General features: G+C 61.7%; 3 protein-coding genes across 4 annotated transcripts in view; all 3 read right to left on the reverse strand.

Moving 5' to 3' along the window:
• Positions 1-319: 319 nt before the first annotated feature.
• Positions 320-1,516, reverse strand: VENTX (VENT homeobox; the record flags this gene model as incomplete). The annotated part of the gene is given in 6 exon segments (XM_082854433.1): positions 320-482; positions 484-549; positions 551-591; positions 594-662; positions 697-854; positions 1,507-1,516. Coding segments are annotated over 6 exon segments (507 nt in total).
• An 11,078-nt stretch (positions 1,517-12,594) lies between these two features.
• Positions 12,595-13,750, reverse strand: UTF1 (undifferentiated embryonic cell transcription factor 1; the record flags this gene model as incomplete). Its single annotated transcript, XM_082854607.1, has 2 exons — positions 12,595-13,082; positions 13,195-13,750. 2 exons carry the CDS (start codon positions 13,748-13,750, stop codon positions 12,595-12,597), a joined length of 1,044 nt encoding a protein of 347 aa, XP_082710733.1.
• A 5,107-nt stretch (positions 13,751-18,857) lies between these two features.
• The window catches only part of KNDC1 (kinase non-catalytic C-lobe domain containing 1), a gene marked incomplete at both ends in the record, with an annotated part of 57,056 nt that continues 56,776 nt past the window's right edge, over positions 18,858-19,137 (reverse strand). For both annotated transcript variants that reach the window (XM_082854038.1, XM_082854037.1), the window contains one exon: positions 18,858-19,089. In XM_082854038.1, coding sequence (XP_082710164.1) covers positions 18,858-19,089 — 232 coding nt within the window. The remainder of the gene's footprint in view (positions 19,090-19,137) is intronic.

Consider the following 19,137-nt stretch of genomic DNA (forward strand, 5'->3'; position numbering starts at 1 on the left):
CTCAACGAAGGGTAACGTTACCCCCGTGTGTGAGGGCGTAAGAGCCCGGCGCAACACAGTCCACTTTGGCCTTTGACTGTTTGCTGACCCATCACTTCCTAGACCAACCCTTTGGCAACTTTCAGGTATGAAGTGGCTCTGAAACGCCTTCGACTGTAAACCCTCCACAGTCCTAAGGCCGGAAGGTTCCAGGTGCCACCGGTCTCAGGCCCACACAGGGGATCACCGCGTCTCTGCAGGTAGATGCCAGACACAGCTCTGCACGGAGGCCCAGTGTCTGACAGGCCTCAGCTGCGGGCTTCTGGGCAGCCACACATCCTTAAAAGACATCCCGGGTCTCCGGCAGGGCGCACACGTGCCAGGCTCCCAGGGCAAAGCTGGGCTCAGCGTGTGCACCGGGCTCCCGGCGTCTGGGGGGCTGCCTGCCACACGAGGCCCACGCGGAAGCCAGGGAGGCTGGTTCCGCTCGGCAGGGACCCCAGAGGCTGGGCCAGAGCTGGGGGCCCAGGCAAGGATGCCCATGGGCACAGCAGTTGCAGGCCGCACACAGCCCAGGGCAGAGGGTGGGGGGGTCAGAGCGCCAGGTGCGCACGGAGTGCTGTGGGGAAGGGCGCGCTCAGCTGCCAGTCCTGCAGATGGCGTTTGTGTTTCACGCGGCGATTCTAAAACCGGGTGAGCAGGGCAACGACGGGCCACCCCCCTCACCTGCACTTCGGAGAGCTGCATCTCCCGGGCCAGCAGTGGGCCCCGGTAGCGGCGGTGCCGGAAGGAGCACACCAGGGCGCTGACCTGCTCCGCTGTGGAGGCTGTGCGCACACGGGGAGTCCGAGCGCCCTCTGCCTCCTGGCTCAGCCCTGAGGGAGGACGGGAGGGCACCCAGTCCGTGTGGCTGAAAGTGCTGCCTGGGGGGGACAGGGCCCCCCACCCCGGGAGGTGCCACCAGCTGTGACCGCAGACGGTGCCGGCGGCGGGGCCTCAGGAGAGCAGCCCGCCCTCCAGCCTCCCGCTGGGCCAAGGCGACACCCCTCCTCGCCTTCAGCTTGAGTGTGGAGGGGGTCCAGAGGCGTGGATGTCGAAGAGGACGATAGAGTGGACAGCAATCCTGACACTGGCCCCTCACCGCTGCCCAATGCTCCCTTCCAGAACCCAGTTTCTTTCACCCGCAGAGAAGGAACTCTGACTCACGGGGCGGGGGTTGCAATGGGGGCTGGCGGAGCCCACCCTCGGCAAAGGCCTGCGGTCTGGGGAAGCCCTCCCGTGGACTCCCCGTGTACCCAGGCTCTGTCTCCTGCACATCTGTTCTCTGATTTCTAATTATGAGATAGGGCAGCACTAAGAACCCCCATGAGGTGAAGATGTGTCCATGATCATTATTAAAACTTTTTAAAAAATGCAAACTTACAGATAATACCAGCCCCACTTTTGGCCACGTAGGACTTGACACCTAAGAGCAGTGATTAAGTCACAAAGACTAAAAGACAGACGAAGAAAGCCCCCTCCGCCAACGACAAAGCATTCCGTCAAGTCTGGAAACCACGGGAAGCTCACAAGGACAGAAGCACGGTGGGCTCCGGGCCGTGCTGTCCCTAAGCAGCCCTGCAGGACTCCAGGTGGCCGGCGAACAGGCCGCAGTCCGGATGCCGAACGAAGGCACCCGGCTTCGCAGGAGGAGCCGTGGTGGGCCCTCCGAACTGAGCAGTTTCGTGACCTGCGAGACGCACTCACCTGTGACCCTCTTGCAGAAGTGGGCCCCAGGGACTTAGAGCTTGAAGGCCATGTGTACCGAGTGTAAGGTGGGCATCCTGGCTCAGAGAGGGTGGGGGCAGCCCCTCCAGGGCGGGGGGGGGGGGAAGAGAAGTTCCAAGGGGTCTGAGCAGGGAAGACCGCCACTGTGGTTTCTGCTTCCGAGAAGGGCTCACCGGCTGGAGGGGTCCGGCACAACCCGCAAGCCCCAGCCTGGGAAGGGAGGCCCCCCAATCCCCACACCTACCAGGTGTGGGCGTCCCTGGCACACACTCCTGAGGACTTCACCTCCTCCTTGCCCACGGTCTGGGGGTGGTCCCCTCTGCTGCACACCTGGGCTGGGACAGACAGGCTCCCCTGGGAGACTTTGGCGGGCCTGGCGGTGTGCGCTGGCCCCGCACAGCTTCTCTGGGAGACCCGGTCCCCTGAGCCAAAGCTGGAGGCTGGCTCGCAGGCACCAGGAAAGGCGGAGGAGGGAGGCTTTGTTGGGTGGTGCGGCCACACTCAGGACCCGCCTCTGGACAGACGGTGGGGGCTGGGACCGGGGTGCCCCGGCCGCGCAGGAGGGCCAGGAGGAGCACAGGGTCCGCCTCAGTCTTGGCAGGGCTGGGCTGCACTTATAAGCTCAGGAGGAGCGGGGTGGGTGGGAGGTGGGTTTGCAAAGAGGACCCAAATGCCCCCCACAGATAAGTAGCACCTAATTGCCTTCAATTCAGAGGCACAAAGGAGGCCATTCACACCTCCCCCGGCTTCAAGATGTCTGGGGGAGGGGCGGGTCTGCGTCCCCGGTGAAGGGAGAGGTGGTAACTGAGGACCTGTTACAGCCTTTCATCTCCCCCCCACCCCCACCCGGCTGGCCTGGGCTGCCGGAAGGCAAGGACGGCCCCTTCCCACCCAGCACCCGGGCTGGGAGCCTGTCCTGTGGAGTGCCGAGCTATCTCCTCTGTCCAACTTGCCCCCGAGGGTCTGCAGTGCCAGAGGTGACAGGTGTGCACACCGAGGGGGTCAGGGGTCCACATCACTACTCCCAGCAACAGGGTGGGCTTGGACAGGGTGTCTGCTGCAGCCTGCTGTCCTGCTAGGTAGGAATGTGGGCGGGCAACTAGCCAGACAGGGTGGGGAGGGGCTGGTCAGAGAGGGTCCCTCGGGCTCCGCTGGCCCTTCTCTCTCTCCACCCCCCAGCCCCTGCCCAGACCCTCTGCTGGGTTTCACTCTGGTGCCACAGGAGCTGTCTCCAGATTCGGGTGACAGGAAGAAAGGGGGTCTGCTGGCTCAGGACGTGGATGACTCCACGTCTGGCTCCCACGAGGAACCGAGCAGGAAGGACAGGCGAGCCACCGTGCTCCGCTGTGGGTCCCCGACCGCTTCGGGCTCTGCTGTGCTGCTGCCTGGCTCCATCCCGTGGTGGCCAGGAGGGCGCAGGGTTCCTGCGGACTGAGAAGCCCAGGCCGCACGGGCTAGCCTAGGGACAGTCACCCTGTCCGAGTCCCCTGTGCCGCCAGCGCCTCACTACTCACTGGCCCCGTCCGTGCCCCTGGCCCCAAGCTGGCCTCGGGGAAGGGGGCGGCGAGTTCTGGGGAGCCCGTGCTCCGTGGGGTGGCGGCGGGGTCAGCGGGACCTCTCCTCTAACCTTGGCCGGACCGCGTCTGTCTCCTTCACGCCACCAGGCAGACGAACACGTGGCGCGCTGTAGACGACCGCAGGGCGCTGCTGCGGGGACCCGCCGGCGGGAGCTGCGCCCCCCGGAGCGCGGGCTCTGAGTCGGCGCGGCGCCCCCGGCGGCCGAACTCGGCCCCCAGCCCGCCGCAGGGCTTCAGAGCGGTCGGGTCGAGCCCGCAGCCTGGACTCCCAGGGGCGCCGGCGCCAGTTTGGGCGGGGCATCGAGGCCGCCCCCGAGCCCGCCCCGCGGACATCAAAGGCCCCACGGGCTTCGCCTTGGGATTAACACCCCAACCCCGCCCTCGAGCCCCTCCGTCTGGGGAGGGGTCGGTGAGGTGTGAGCCGGTCACACCGGGGAGGAGCCGGGCACACCGGGGAGGAGCCGGGGTCGCGGACCCCGCGTCTTCCTCCCGCCCCCGGGCCAGCCCTGTTCGGTCACCGGACCCTGAGGGATGAGGCTGGGGATTTAACTCACTCGCCGTGTGTCGCGCGGGGTGTCTTGTGAGAATACTGCACGGTGTCCTGGAAATCGCGTGTCCCCAGGGCTGCTCCAAGGACGCCCGGGGGCAGGCTTCTAAGTGCCACCGCGACAGTGTCTGCTCCGCTACAGCGACAGCGGCCGAGCTGGGGGGGCTGGGGGGCGGGTACGCGGAGCCCCTCCGGGTGGAGGCGGGGCGGTGCCTCCCCAGCGCGGCAAAGAGAAGTAAACCCCCGCCCCACGACTGCTGCAGCTGCACAGAACGCGCGGGACAGGCGCCCTCTAGGTAACAGGGAACACTTGTTGGGAATTACTGCATTTTGTGCTCAAAAGCGGTGATTTATGAAATGTCAGGCATTAACAGGTACCACGCCTTTTAAACCCCAATTTTAGCATCTCTTCCTTTCTAATCTTTCAGGGCCGGCCCCTCGGTCTTTTGTCCCCACACGAGCACCATCCTCCGCGCCCACCACCCAGTTCTGCTGGGCGACCCCCTCCCTAATCCGGGACCCTCCTCTAATGGCCCTGCCACCTCGACTTTCCCAGCCCCTACCTGAAGCTCCCCTTCCTGAGTCGTAAGGTGACCTCACCTCCGCAGGTCAGATGGCCCCCCGCCCCGAGTCCCCCGCCAGCTCCCGGCTACTGCCTGGGGTGGCCCCTCTCTTCCTTCAGCACTGCCGCGGGCACAGGCCCGCTCTCTCCCGACCTGGCTGCCTCGTGTCCCCTGGGGTCTCCCCTCCCTCTAACCCTGGCTGCTCCAGTGACAGCTGTGTCACCCACGTCTGGCCTCAGCTTCCTCCCTTGGCTTGGAAGCAGCGTCCGGGGGTGCTAGGCCCTGCCCCTCTCCTGGCTCTGGGACCCACCTCCCGGGTTTGCTGCCCCTCTGCAACCCCGCTGCTGCCTTCTTCGGAGACCCGGTGATTAGGCGGAGGCGTGGCCTTGGCTCCAGGCAGCCGGCCTCGCACCGAATCCCGCGCATGCGCGCCACGGAGAGTCGCGTCCCTGCTGCGCCAGGTAGTGCGGGCTGGTGGAGGCGAGCGGTGAGCGGCGGCCCAACGTTCTCGAGTCCCGTCTACACTCGGAGGCCCTGCGGCCCGACCCAACCCGCGACCAAAGTCAACTCCCCCCCTTGCAAACGGGCTCTTCCAGCAGCCCCAGCCCTGCGTCCTGGCACCTGGTCCTGGGGGTTCAGTTGCCTAAATCCTTAGACCCGCCGAGTTCTCGCCATCACGGCCTCGACTAGTCCAGGCCACCACCACCGACAGCGGGGACGACCACGCCGAGGGAGGCCCCGCCCCTCCCAAGACCCCTTGTCCACGCCCACCCCCACCAAGAGGTGAGGCTGGTCCTGTGTGACCGCATCACTGCACCTCTGTCCCATCTCTCTCCAACGCCCCGTGGTCTCGCGAGGATCTCAGAGAGCCAGGGCCTCGGCTGTCCCCCCTCCCCCTCCCTCGCAGGTCGGCCCCTCCCCCGTCGCCACGCCCCTCCCCTAACCTCCCTCGTTGAAGCCCAGAGGGCGAGTTTGTGCTTCCGGTGGCGAGAACAGAGGTGTGAGTGTGGGGACGTGGTGGGCATGACCCTACCCCAGCTGGACGGTAGTCTGGGAGAGCACCCGGTGGGTGGGTGGTGTCCGATCCCCAGGTTGCAGGTGTGATGAGGTAGAGCTCCGCACGCCCTCCCCTAGTTTGGGAAGGGGCTGCTCATGGGACCCCATCACATCTGTCTGGGTCTCCCTGTCGGGCGGGTGGGCGCCTCCCCTATGCCCCTTCCTTACTAGGGGGCCAGGTAGGAGAGCTTCCTGCTGCTGCCCAAGGAACCTCAGCCCTGGACCTTGCCTCCCCCTGCCCTCCTCCATCCTGCCCTCAGAGGCTGCAGCAGGGCAGGCCGAGTGGACAGGCAGAGGCAGGGTGCACCTCCCACCCCCCAGCCCTCACCTCCCGTCCTCAAAACCACCGCCCTGAGGCTGGTGCTGTAGAGAGCATGGGGGCTGCAGCCCCCTCTGCTCACCGCCCGCCACCCCTCACCAGGCCTCACCTTCCCTGCTCTGGTCAGCTGCCTCAGAAGCGATCCCAGCACCGGCTGATTCCCATCATGTCTCCCTTGGCAGGTGGGGGCTCCGCCATCCTCTGGTCCCGGGAAGGCCTCTGGCAGGAGGCGCTGGGCCACGCTGGGGTGTGGCCTCGTGCGGGCAAGGTCCTCCGAAAGAAGACAGACTGAATGTCACTGCCCGCAGCCAGGCCCTGTGGTCTTGCATCTGTCCCCCAGAGACACGGGTCCGAGTGGTAAGGGGGCAGGTTCAGGCTGCATTTGGTAAGTCCGCCGTAAGTCTGAGACTCAGAAAGGGGCCTGCGGTGACCCTGTTGACTCCAGGGCTTTGTCTTTGGTGAAAGGAATGGGATTTTGCTGCTGATAAATGTAAATTTCAAGGTGAGATTCTGAAGATAGGAAGCTGAAACCAGTGGCACTAGAATAAAACAGAATTTTACATAAGGACTGAATGTGGAACTCTGAGGCATATGTGGCGACATAAATTAATTTAGATTAAAAAATTAAGTTCCAGGACTTCCCTGGTGGTCCAGTGGGTAAGACTCTGTGCTCCCAATGCAGGGGCCCGGGTTCGATCCCTGGCCGGAGAACTTGATCCCACATGCATGCCGCAACTAAGACCTGGCGCAGCCAAAATAAAGAAAAATAAATAAACACCTATTAAAAAATTCAGTTCCTCTGCTGCACTGGCCGTGTTTCAGGAGCTCAGTGACCACATGTGGCTGGTGGCTGTCGAATTGGACAGTGTTGTTCTAGAACATTCCCAGCACCCCAGAGAGTTCTTTTGCTTGGTGCTGTTATTAGAAACAGCAATGAACCAAGACAAGTCAGACAGGCACCTGCTCATACACATGACGAGGCACTGACCCCGGGGGTCTTCAGGAAAGGACCCCCTTACGGGAGATTCTGGTGACAAAGATGACAGGCATTGCAGACGGCGGCAGCCACGGTGACTAACGCCATCTGTGATGACACGAAATGGGACAGGCTGCTCCACAGAGCTGCGCGTGAGCAGGGCTGAGTCACGTGGGGTCAGGGGTCACAGACAGGATGGGGAGAAGTGGTGCAGTGCTCTAAAAGCTGTGGTGACTCCGACACGGTGGGGAGGGGAGGTGGCAGCCTGGCGAGGGTCACGGGACCTTCTGCTCTGTTGACAAAGGCGGGCTTTTGGGAGAGAATGGTGTGGGTGTGGTGACAAACGTTAGTGAAACATCTGGTAGAAGACAGAACCATAAAATGCAGGCGGATTAATCATGGCCCAGTTGACACAGTGAAGAGAAAGACTTACCACCCATCAGCCAGGAATCTGACCTTTCTTGGAGGCCAGGAGGGCCCTTGAAGGAACGGATCAGAGCCAAGCACTCAGAAAATGAAGGCAGGAAGGGGATGCCCACAGGGGTCCTGAAGGGAAAGGAACTGGGTTAGACCCACGATGGGCAGAGAAACTGGACCAGAAAGGACAGTGGCTCTCACATGGAGAAACGGCCAACAGAGATGGGCCCCAGAGACTCCCCACTGACCGCTGATGGAGGCTGGGCAGGGGCTGCATCCCACTGTGAGGCCCGGCAAGAGGACCAGGACGGGTCACACACAGGGTCCAGGCCGGGGACGCCGCAGGGCCTGGATCTGGGCCAGGTGAGGGGGAGGAAAGCCCCACCTGGAGTAGCCGTTGTCTGTTTAAAAACTGCAGATTGTAAGTGAGGACAGTTCTGGGAGAGGCCAACCAGCACGTGGGCAGGAGGGCTGGGCAGATTGCAGCATGTTGGAACAGACGCAGCACTGAACCCTGAATGCACGTGTGTAGACTGGCAGTGGTGTCCCGTCTGCTCTTGCTGCTGTGACAGAGCACCACAGACTGGGGGCTTCAGCAGCAGATGCTGGCTGCTTGCTTGCTGTGGCCTCGCCTGGCAGGGAGCAGGACCGAAAGCAAGCTCTCTCATTTCATTTCTTACAAAGGCACTAATTCCAACTATGAGGCCCCACCCTCATGACATAATCACCTCCCAACACCCCCACCGCGCCCCCCACCCCACCAACACCTCCACACTGGGGGTTGATTTCAACATAGGAATTTGGGGACACATTCAGTCCATAACACAGAGCAGTGTGGTTTTTGGCAGACAAATAAGTTTAGCAGCAGAACCAGGATGAGAGGGAAACATTGCTATTGTGCCTGTTGGCACAGTTGCCCAAGGGGCACAAAAGTGGGGAAGAAATCACAGACAGGGTTGATGTCCTGTAAGAGAAGGGGGTAATTAGGCAGACCAAAAGCATGGAGGAGGGCTTCCCTGGTGGCACAGTGGTTGAGAGTCCGCCTGCCGATGCAGGGGACACAGGTTCGTGCCCCGGGCCGGGAAGATCCCACATGCCACGGAGCAGCTGGGCCCGTGAGCCATGGCCGCTGAGCCTGCACGTCTGGAGCCTGTGCTCCACAACGGGAGAGGCCACGATAGTGAGGCCAGCATACCGCAAAAAAAAGAAAAAAAAAAAAAAAAGCATGGAGGAAATACTAGAGGGAGCCATGCTTGTCTCACTATAAATCACAGAAACGTACATTTACCAAATCTTAGGGATTTCTTCTTTGCAAAAACAGTAGATCGATATCCTCGGGCCCCATCTGCACTGACTTGAAAAATGATGCAGATTCAGAGCCTGCCCCCGAGTCCAAGCACCCCACAGACTCCCCGGTTTGAGACTGTTCCGAATACTAAGCTCTCTGACAGTGGAGCATTGTATAGATGGTGTGATTAGAGGAACAGGTACAGAAGAGACTAATTTGGAAGACGAACAACAAGAATCAAGAAGCCGGGCAATTCTGAAACATAAGGTTGTACAGGAAACTTACTTCAGTTAAATTTTTAGGAACAGGGCTTCCCTGGTGGCGCAGTGGTTGAGAATCTGCCTGCCAAGGGGACACGGGTTCGAGCCCTTGTCTGGGAAGATCCCACATAACGTGGAGCAACTGGGCCCGTGAGCCACAATTACTGAGCCTGCGCGTCTGCAGCCTGTGCTCCGCAACAGGAGAGGCCGTGATAGTGAGAGGCCCGCGCACCGCGATGAAGAGTGGCCCCCGCTTGCCACAGCTAGAGAAAGCCCTCGCACAGAAACGAAGACCCAACGCAGCCATAAATAAATAAGTAAGTAAGTAAATAAATAAATAAAGTTCATTCTGCAAGTATTAAAAAAAAAAATTTTAGGGACAGTCTGGAGATGGGAGGGAGCACAGGTAGCAGAACTAATTAGAGATAAAGAGTGTAGCCCTATCCGGGGGTAAAGAAGCCCCCAAGCTGACAGGGTTAAATGCCTCTTTGGGGAAAATACATCTAACATTACGTGTTCCCTTATAACCAATGTATCGCTCATTGGAAATAGCTGCTTTTCTAGGTCCCTACAGCACTGATCCTTGACGGATGAACATGCTGTGAAAACGAATTCTCTCTGGCCCCAGCCTGGGAGGAAACGGAATTTGGGTGGAAGGACGAGGGCGCTGAATGAGGCGGGAGCTGGATTCCAGCCTACTGGCTGCCCACACGGAAACAAAACCGGCCCCAGGAGCGAGCCTTGGCTACCACCCTGAGTTATGGGGGCCGACAGGATGAGGGCCCAGGGCTGGTCCTGCACACGCAACAGGGCAGCACTAAGAGGACGTGAGGTAAAGGGAAAAAGCAAAGCCAGCCCCAGGGCCCTGAAGCTGTGGGGGCAGGGCCCCATGGCAGGGAGCGGAGGACCCACGGTCACTGCTGAGGTCATCCGAGCTAGTGGGGGCACAGGTACCCTGTTCACGGGGCTCAGTGCACCGCAGGACAGAACGGGCGTGCAGTTGAATTCACGCGGTACGAACACAGGGAACAGCTGGTGGAAATACCAGCTAGATGGGCCCACCAAGCAGCTGGGCAGGCAAGCATCAGCTGGTCACCTGCAGCGCTGCTAGGATTCCACATGCTGCGACACACTCGCTAGGGCGGCCGAGATAAAGAACGAAATCAAAACAGAACATAAGTGTGGGCGAGGGTGTGGAGAAACTGGAGCACTTGGGCACTGTCGGTGGGAGTGTAAAACGGGGCAGCGGCTGGAAAACAGCATGGAGGCTTCCCCTCAAAACTAAAGACGGAACTACCATGTGATCCATTAATTCCACTTCTGGATATAAACCCAAAAGAACTGAAAGCAGGGTCTTGAAGAGATATTTGCACACCCCTATTCATGGCAGCATTATTCACAATAGCTAAAACGTGGAAGCAACCTAAGTGTCCACCAACAGATCAATGGAGAAGCAAACTGTGGTCCATCCAGACAATGGAAGATCATTCAGTCTTAAAAAGGAAGGAAATTCTGCAATATGCTGTGACTTGGATGAACCTGGTGGACATTATTCTAGGTGAAATAAGCCAGACACAGAGAGACAAATAATGTCTGATCCCACTTACATGAGGTCCCTACAGCAGTTTAATCCACAGAGACAGAAAGTAGGTGCTGGGTGCCAGGGGCTGGGAGAGGGGGCTGCAGAGTTAGTGTTTAATGATTCAGTTTGGGAAGATGAAGTTCTGGAGCTGACGGTGGTGACAGCTGCACAAAAGTGAATATACCTAATGCCATTGAGCTGCACTCTTGAAATGGGTAAGATGGTAAACTTAATGTTATGTGTATTCTACCACAATAAAATAAAAAGGGTGAATCTGCTGGCCAAGGGGCCACTGATGAGACGAGATGGGCACTAACCTGAGGACTGGTCCTAGGAGACCCTGCTGGGTCGCTGCCCTGCACTTGGGGTCTGGCACAAGGAAATGTTCTCATGGCCGGGACACCATCCCACTGGGGTGTGTCCACCGCACAGGTGCAGAGCCAAACCCAGGATGCCCGGCTTAAGACACACGTGTCACAGAGCGGGACAGGGACACACCTCACCCCACAGCCCACGAGAGAGCCACAGCCAAAGGGAGTCACGGCAGGGCCAGAAGAAGGGATTTGAGAATTTCCTCGCATCAGGAATGGCTGAAGGTTAAAACTAAAGCCGCTAGCCAAGGAGTTGGGGTGAGACACGCTCTCTCCCCTCACCAGGCCGGAAGACGTTAGCGATGCCCGGGGTAGGGGTGTTCAGAGTCACTACTGCAACATAGAGCCCCAAGGAGAAAGCCATGGGATGTGGCGTCCCGGGCCCCAGGCAACGTGGGCAGTAAGGCAGATGGGTTCTCCTTGGTGCCCCCAAATATCTCAGACTCGGAGACTTACACGGATTTCAAGCCCCCGAACAGCCTTTCTCCAGAGCAGAGGGTCGGCTGACGTCGTCCCCACCCCTGGGGGATTGGCATATTTGCTGGGATGTGTCCCAAGGCTCAGACCCCGCCAGCCCGTGGCTCTTGCCTTCCGGGGGCGTGTGGGGGTGGGGAGGGGTGTTTACAAGCTCGAATCAGCCCACCCCAGGTTTTTGGTGGCTTCCGGACTCACAGGGACCAGGGCACAAACAGCCTCGTGGAGCAGAGGCCAGTGTGTCTTAAATGAAGATCTGGGATTTTCACGCGGAGCCCCCAGGCCCTGCCATCAGTGCGCGGCTGGAGGGTAGGCGCAGCCTTGGTCTGCCCGGGGTCCCTGCAGGCAGAGGGCCCTACTGGGGCCTCCTGGAAGACGGCTCCAGGAAAGGGCTGGGGGAGGGGCTGATGCCAGAGGGCAAGGACCGTAGGGCCCGTGGGGACACCCTTCTCTCTTTTACCTTTGTGGCCCAGAGCGATCACTTAAGTCTCTGAATGAGCCCCTAGTCGCCGAGAAGCTGCCCCGCATTCAGCCGGAGCCTGCATTGTTATGCTGGCCAGCCCCTCGGGCCACTTCCTCCTTCCCACCGGCTGTGAGCACCTCCGGCCCCGCCCTGTCCCCACTGGGTCTGATCCACCGGCCCGGGGTGGGGCCCTCAGGTACTATTTGGAAAATGCTCCTGGGGCGATTTTGATAAAGTCCTCCTGAAACTGCAGGGACCCGGGCCTCAGCCAAGGTCGAAGATCTCAGACCCCCAGCTCCAGCTGCCCCCCACCCAGTCACCTTGGCGACGAAAGGAGCGCCTTCCCTGGGCGTGCGTTAGCTCTCCTGCCCCCTCCGCCCCGCACCTCCTTGCCTGACCCAACCCAGCCAAGAGCCTCAGACGCTTCCCTGGGCGGCCGGCGGTGAGCGCTGGAGACCGATCATACCTCCCCCCACCGCCTCCGCCGAGCCCGGCCGTCGCCATTTCCCTGGACCCTCCCTCCTCCTCCTCCCCGCCCGGCCGCGTTCACCCACCATGGCTGGTCTGCCTGGTGGGAAGTCCCGGGGGCAGGGGCAGGAGACCTGGAGAAGCTGGCGTGCAGTGAGGGCCCCGACCTCGGGTTCCACGTGCCCACAGCCCCCTCCCCACTGGAGACTGGCCTGCCAGGGTAGGTAGGACCGGGCAGCATCCCAAGGGGGCCCCAGCCCACCCCAGCCCTCCTGGCCCCTCCCCGGGATCCCGAGGCCATTTTAACCTCGCCCTGACCTCCAGCCCTACATTCCTACCCAGTGCGGGGCCCGCACACACTCACAGGATTAAGTCGGAAAAGGCAATCTTTTTATTTAACCCATACCTAGGTTAGCGGTGGGGGAGGGCCGCAGGAGGGGTCAGGGCCGAGGGGCGGCCCTGCAGAGAGGACCGAGGCGGCCGGGCCTCACTGGCGCGGGTCGGCCAGGACGCCTCGCTCGGCGGCGGCGCTGCCCAGGATGAAGCCCACGGCCAGGGACACGGTCTGGTCGAAGGAGCCGCGCAGCTGCTCCACGTGCTGGTTCAGGGTCAGCAGCTGGTCACGCAGCGGGCCCAGGATGGACACGATGTCGCCCAGGTGCCCCAGGGTCTGCAGAAGGGCGGCGTTCAGCGACGGCGGCGTGGGCTGCGGGGGCACGTGGTCCTCCGGGCGACCAGGCGGCGAGTCGGGATCTTCCCGGGTGGGGCCGGGGGACGACGGCGGCGGCGGCGAGGCGGGGGCGCGGAAGGGCTCGGGGTCCTCGGGGCGGCCGGGCGCGGGGGTGAATGTGGAAACGGCCGTCGGGGAGCCGGGGGCGCGGGGCGCGTCCGCAGACTTGGGCGGGGACGGGCTGAACCTGAGCGTCCAGGCGGGGTCCGCGTCGGGTTCTCGGGCGGCGGGCAGCGGTGGGGCGCCTGGAACGCAGAGCGGGTGGTCGCGTGAGGCGCGCCCGCCCCTCCCCCCGGCCCGCAGTCCACTTCCCCCGGTCCGAGGCGCCCCGCCCCTCCCCCACCCCAGCCCACCTACCCGGCTCAGCGGGCGCGGCGGGGGCTGGCCGGCGGCCGCGCGGGGGGCGCCCGGGCCCGGGGGAGCGGCGGCGGCCGCGTCTGCGCCCGCTGTCGCCCAGCAGCCCCATGAGCTGCCGGATCTGCGCGTCGAAGGGCCCGGGCGGCTGACCGTGCGCGTCGCGGACCTTGTCCTTGAGGAACTTGTAGCGGCGGCGGCACTGCGCGGGCGTGCGCCGCACCTGCTGGCGGGCCAGCGCGGCCGACACGCGGCGGTAGGTGGGCAGCGCCTGGCGGCGGTCTAGCAACAGCGCTCGCCACACGGCCGGCTGCAGCAGCGTGCCTAGCAGCAGCTCCGTCTCGCGCGCGCTCCAGGGCGTGCGCTGCGCCGAGCCCGGGGATACGGGCGACCCGGGGGATGCGGGCGACCCGGGGGGCGCGGGCGCCGCCAGCGCGCCGGGCGAGGCGGGCCTCCCGGGCGGGGTCCCGGGGACGCCCCCCGCCAGCCGCTGCTCGGAGTCCGGGCTGGCGGGGGACGGCGGGGCGGGCGGGGGCGGCCGCCGGGGCCGGAGCAGCATCCCGGGGCCGGCGGGCGCGCGGGGGTCGGGGCCGAGGCCCGGGAGAAGCCGCCCACACGCGCTCGGTGGGCCCTGCGCGTCCGCCTTCGGTAGGAGCGGGCGCCGGAGCCCAGCCGGGTCTAGGCGGCCCTCCCACCGCTCCGCCCCGCCCCGCCCCGCCTCTGCGCGCGCTAAGTTCAACTTGCCTGCTCCGGCGCCTGGGTCTCCCGGCCAGTCTTTGGGCCTCTAGGCCTTGAGCGCCTGGAGCAAAGTTCTGCCCCCGCCCGCCCAGCGGGGAAGAACCTTCCCAACCGCCGTTTGTACTTCTTAACCTTCTCAGTTGAGGTACAAACAAATATGGCTACGTGCATTGGGTGCGCAATGTTTGATTCGTCATTACGCATGTGCCATGATCTTTCACCACTGCGCGGATGAAGCCATGGAACATTCCAGTTCCAGAGGCTCCCTCGCACCTTCTCCTTTTTCCTCTGGTGCACCCTAGATGTTGTTTGTAACCGTAATTGTGTTCCGGGTCTGCGCCCCGCCCCTCTTCCTCGTGTGCTCTTAGTCTGTGCAGGAGGTAGAGTTCATCACTGCCCGCTGGCAGCTTTCTGCTGGATCTGATAAAGAGCCAAGCCAGTGGTCAGACGTAGTGTCATAACTCACACGCACACTTCACAGAAAGAAACTTCTTTATTCTGATAAAGAATGGCTACAGTTACCATTGTGGTTAATACAGAGTATTGAGCCTCTACCCCCCTGAGAGATTAGGAATGAGACAAGGATGCCCAACGTTATGGCTTCTGCTCAACCTTATTCTGTAAGTCCTAGCCAGAGCAATAAGACAAGAAAAAGGAGTAGGAAGTATAGAGATAGCAAAGGAAGAAGGCAAGCAGCTGCCACTTGCAAGTGAGCTGTTTGTATATGTGGAAAGTACAAAACCTATAAGCACATTATTAGAATTAATAAATGAGCTTAGCAAGGTCATTGAATACAAAAATAAGCAAAAGTCAATTGTATTTTTGTATACTAGCTACAGTAGTTTTATAAAAGTCCTTAGTTTGGGATAATTCTGTGTCCGAGTGGCACAGACAGCAGAGTCCCTAACATCATACTTGTCCGTGGAACTTTGGCAGAGCTAAGAAGTTAGCGTTGACGAAACCGCAGACTTACTGGGTTGTGCCAGGTTTTCTGCTGATGCCCCTTTTCTGTCCCAGGATCCCACCCCTGTGCTGAGCTGCATTTAGTCATCCTGTCCCTTCAGTCTCCCCTGGGCTGTGGCTGTTTCTAAACCTTGTTTTCCACGTCCTTGACAGTTTGAGGAGACGGGTCAGGTGTTTTGTGATGTGTCCCTCAGTTTGGGTTTGTCTGCTGTCTTCTCAGGGTTAGAGTGGGGCTCTGGGTTCTGGGACGAGACCCGAGAGGTGATGTGTCATCTTATTAGTTCGTGTTAGGATGCGTGACGTCGGCAGACTTGGGGCCATGATGCTGAGCCCCACCCGGTTAATCTGGTGCCTGCCTCTCCCCACCGTCAGGTCACCCTCTTCCTGTCCTGCCCTGCAGTGGGGGCCGGTCACCAGGTCCCCTGCCGCCCACACTCGAGGGGGTAACAAACCACACCTCCACACCTTTGGATTTCTCCTCCCGTTTTTTTATTCATTCAGTTGTCCGTTTACTCCAGTGTGGACTCATGGACGTTTGTCCTGTTCCTGGGTCACTGCCCATCACTGTCGTACGTGGGGGCTCAGACAGCCCCGCTCTGGCTGTGGGGAGTCTTCACAGCTCCTTCCCTTCCGTCCCGTGTCCTTCTGGTGTGGTCTGCCCTCCCACCCCCGAGCCCCGCTTTTGGCACTTCCAGCTCCTGGCTCATCTGGCACTTTCCCCACTCAAGCCCTGGAGTCAGCCATTTCCTTTTCTCGGAGACTTGAATGGCATCTGGAAACCAAGATTTGGGCACAGGATGCAGCTGCTGCTATTGGGGCGTCACTGCTTCTGGGCCCGTGGCTCTGGGGGCAGTTTTGCTCCCCAGGGGACATTTGGCGATGTCTGGACAGTTGTTGGTTGTCACAGCTGGGGGCAGGGGGCGGTGCTGCTGGCATCTAGAGGGTAGAGATCAGAGATGCCACGAAACATCCTGCAGGCTCAGGAGAGCCCCACCGCAGAGAGCCATCCCCCGACACGTCAGCGAAGCTGCGACCGATCGTGCGGTGGCAGCTGGGAAGTGGATTGCGCGCAACCTGTCTCTCGGGTCCCTGACCGCCTCGCACCTTGGGCTCCGTGAGATCCTGTCTTGGATGGTAGGAGGCCTGGTGCCCTCGTCTCCAACTGTCTACTCGCATCCCACCCCACAGCGAGTGCGCAGAGGAGCCTCGGAAGGCTGGCCTGGTGCCTGAGAAGCTGCTCCCAACCGGGGTGCGGTCCTCACTGCAGTTCTTTTGTCTTCAGCGCAGTCTTCCCTTCAGAACAGCGTTTCCCACGGTCACTGAGGTCCACCCCCTGGGGAGCGGGAGAGGCAGTGAGGAGACGCGGCTGCAGGAAAGTGGCAGCTCAAGCCGTCCTGTCCCAGGAGAAGTCCCGCCGTCCTTGCAGCGGGTGTCGGACAGCAGGCGGAAGGACACAAGCCGCAGGGAGGGGTGTGGCCGGCGCCCAGCCAGCCCCTCGGCCACTTACCCCAGCACCACCGGCCACTCCGAGCCCGTGTCCCAGGCGATAGCCTGGCTGCTGGGGTCCCACTGGCCTTCTCCGGGTGGCGGGTGCTGGTGCCGGCCTGGGGGCTGCATCGGGCTTGATCACAGCCTGCTGGGCGCGGGGGAGTGGGACCCCGTTTGTGGAGGGGGCTTCCCCAGAGCCTGGGTGCACAGGGCTGGGCTCCATTCAGCGTAGGAGGGGCTGCATGGGGTTGGGGGTTGCTGGCTGGGGTGCTGGCTGGCAGTTCTCAGAAAAACGTGTTGATGTGATAAGAGCCGATGTAGCGAAGGGAGAGCCAGTCTTCCTGGTGCTTTAGTCGTGTCTCGGGAGGAAGAGGGACCAGGGTCTAGTGGTTCTAAGGTGGCTGAGGACACCCCGCCCCGGCCCAGACTCCAGAGCCACGTGACCACGGCAGCTCCTGTCCACAGTAACACGACCCCACCATCTCCCCGTCTTTGTTGGTGTCCACCAACCCTCAGCTCTTCCACTGGGACCCTTTGGTGGTGACCAAGCCCTGGGAACGCCCCAGCCTGCCCCCAGTGACGATGAGCCTGCTGCTTGGCCTGTGGGCTGCGGACGAGGTCTGGGTGGCCGGACGCCAGGATGGGCAGGGCTTGTGGCAGACAGGCGCGGGCCGTGGTGCCTGGAGGCCTCGGCAGGTCAGCGACTGTGGGAGGTTGGCTGTCTCCTCCTCCAGCGGCAGGTACGTCCCGGGCAGCGGGGTGTCTGCCTGCTCACGGGCCCCGGGTGGTGGGGTTTGGCGCTCTGCGCACCGTCGGAGGACATCGCGGTGGCCTGAGCCTCCTCGGTCCCTCGTCCCCTCCCGCCTTCACGAGCAGCCCTGGAGACGTCTTCGTCTGGCTCGAAGAAGCCACGCTGACCCACGAAGCAGGTAAACACCAGGAACCCGCGAAGGCCGTCTTGGTAGAAACGACTTTATTTAGAAACGTAAACCGCGCGTGAGGGCGACATGCAGACAGTCGTGCTGGAGCCGAAGCCTGGCCGCGCCCCCAGATGAACCATTACAGTTGGAATGTTTACTTGCACTGGACCCTCACTTCATTTCAGGCTTTGTGGTGCTTTGTTGAATTCAACTCCTGAAAAGGTAGGAGCTGATCTGCAGAACCAAATTCTCATATAAAAGCCACGTTTGCAGGGCCAGGAGTGCCTCTCACGAAAGCGGGACGTAGATGTTGCAAATGAATATATGTGGGAAAACACATCTTGACAACAGTGTTTGATCACAGGTAGTGGTTTTCCTAGAAATAACATGAGCTGGCTGCGCTGAAGAGTCCCTAATTCTAAAACTGAAAAGAACAGTCTTGGGTCTTGCAGCGATTGGCAACGTAAAAACGCTGGTGCCTGGGATGGTGCCAGGGCTCTGGCCTCCTGCTGTGGAGGTGTGCCGTGCTGTCCTGGTCCCATGCCCCTGGCCGAGCGCAGTTTGGAAACAGCCCTGGGGAAGAGCTTGGTACCACCGAGGCAGCAGACTTCATTTCCTCGTCAGAAAGCGCTGGTGACGGCCAGCCTCGGGAGCTAGGCGTGGGTGTGTGCATCACATGCGTGGCTGCTGAAGAAGGGGGGGACCCGGCCACGGCCCTACAGCCCCCAGGCCCCCAGGTAGGGCAGAGGGAAGCTCTCAGGGCCCCTGAGGCTGTGTCTCTGCTTTGGAGCGGCTGTCTGAGTCCTGCATGCTTTGGAAGCAGAGCCTCGGCCCAGGTGTACCTGCCCCAGCAGGAAGTGCTCTCGGTGGTGGGGCGGTGGGCACAGGGGCCACGGGGCACTTGGGAGCGGCCAGTGTGGAGCATGAGGCGCTCTCCGGCAGCAGGAGGCCGGGCTGGGACGGAGGCAAGGCCGGGCCTCTTGGCGGCAAGGGCTGCGAGGCTCTGGCACCCGCACCTGGGCCTGGGTGGGCAGCCAGGGGTTGGGGCTGGAGGAGGGGGAGGCCCGGCAGGGAGGAAGCCCAGGGTGGGGAGCCTCAGGCCCCAAGAGAAGGTTCCAGAGCCCCTGGAATCTGTGGCCGGCGGGGGTCAGAGGGCAGTCTTGGCCCTTCGTTGGTGAGCAGACGCACACCAGACCCGTGGGAACACCGCTCAGTGGGCGCCTGGGTTTAAAGCCTGAGCTGGGTGCTGGGGTGCGGGGTTTCTGGGGCTGAACGGCCAGAGAACTGGGTGAAAGCTGTTTATCTTTGAGAAATATAAATGGGTACCGGCTCCTGGGGAGCTTACCTATCCTATTTTGGTTTAAATATTTTAAAATTCCCTTAGAAACCCCCCTCAGCCTCTCCTGGCACCATCTCTCGGGTCTGGGTCTGAGCCCGTGCTCCCGCCCCGGTGCCCCTCCTGGGCCGTGGGGGTCCCTGTCTGACACAGCAGGCACGGCCCCTTCCACCCCAGGCCTGTCCTCGGTGTGGACTGCACACCCAGCCCGCTGTCCTGCGCTACTGGAACGTGGCTTTCATTCTCCGCAGCTTGTCCTGAATCTTCTTGGAGTGCTTCTCGCTGGCCACCTGGTGGGCGCCAGCCCTGCTGTCCTCGGCCAGGATGGAGATGTCCGCCCCGCTGAATCGGGCGATCCTCTGCTTGAGGTGGGACTGCAGCTTGGGGTCGGGGGCGAACGTGTAGGGGTTCTCCTGGAACGCGTGGACCTGGCTCGCCACCTTGGCGATGTTTCTTTGTTGGGGGAAGAAACGAAACGTGAGTTTGCACAAGTCATGGGGG

This window comes from Leucopleurus acutus, assembly GCF_964270905.1.
Source record: "Leucopleurus acutus genome assembly, chromosome: 14".
Classification (NCBI taxonomy): domain Eukaryota; kingdom Metazoa; phylum Chordata; class Mammalia; order Artiodactyla; family Delphinidae; genus Leucopleurus; species Leucopleurus acutus.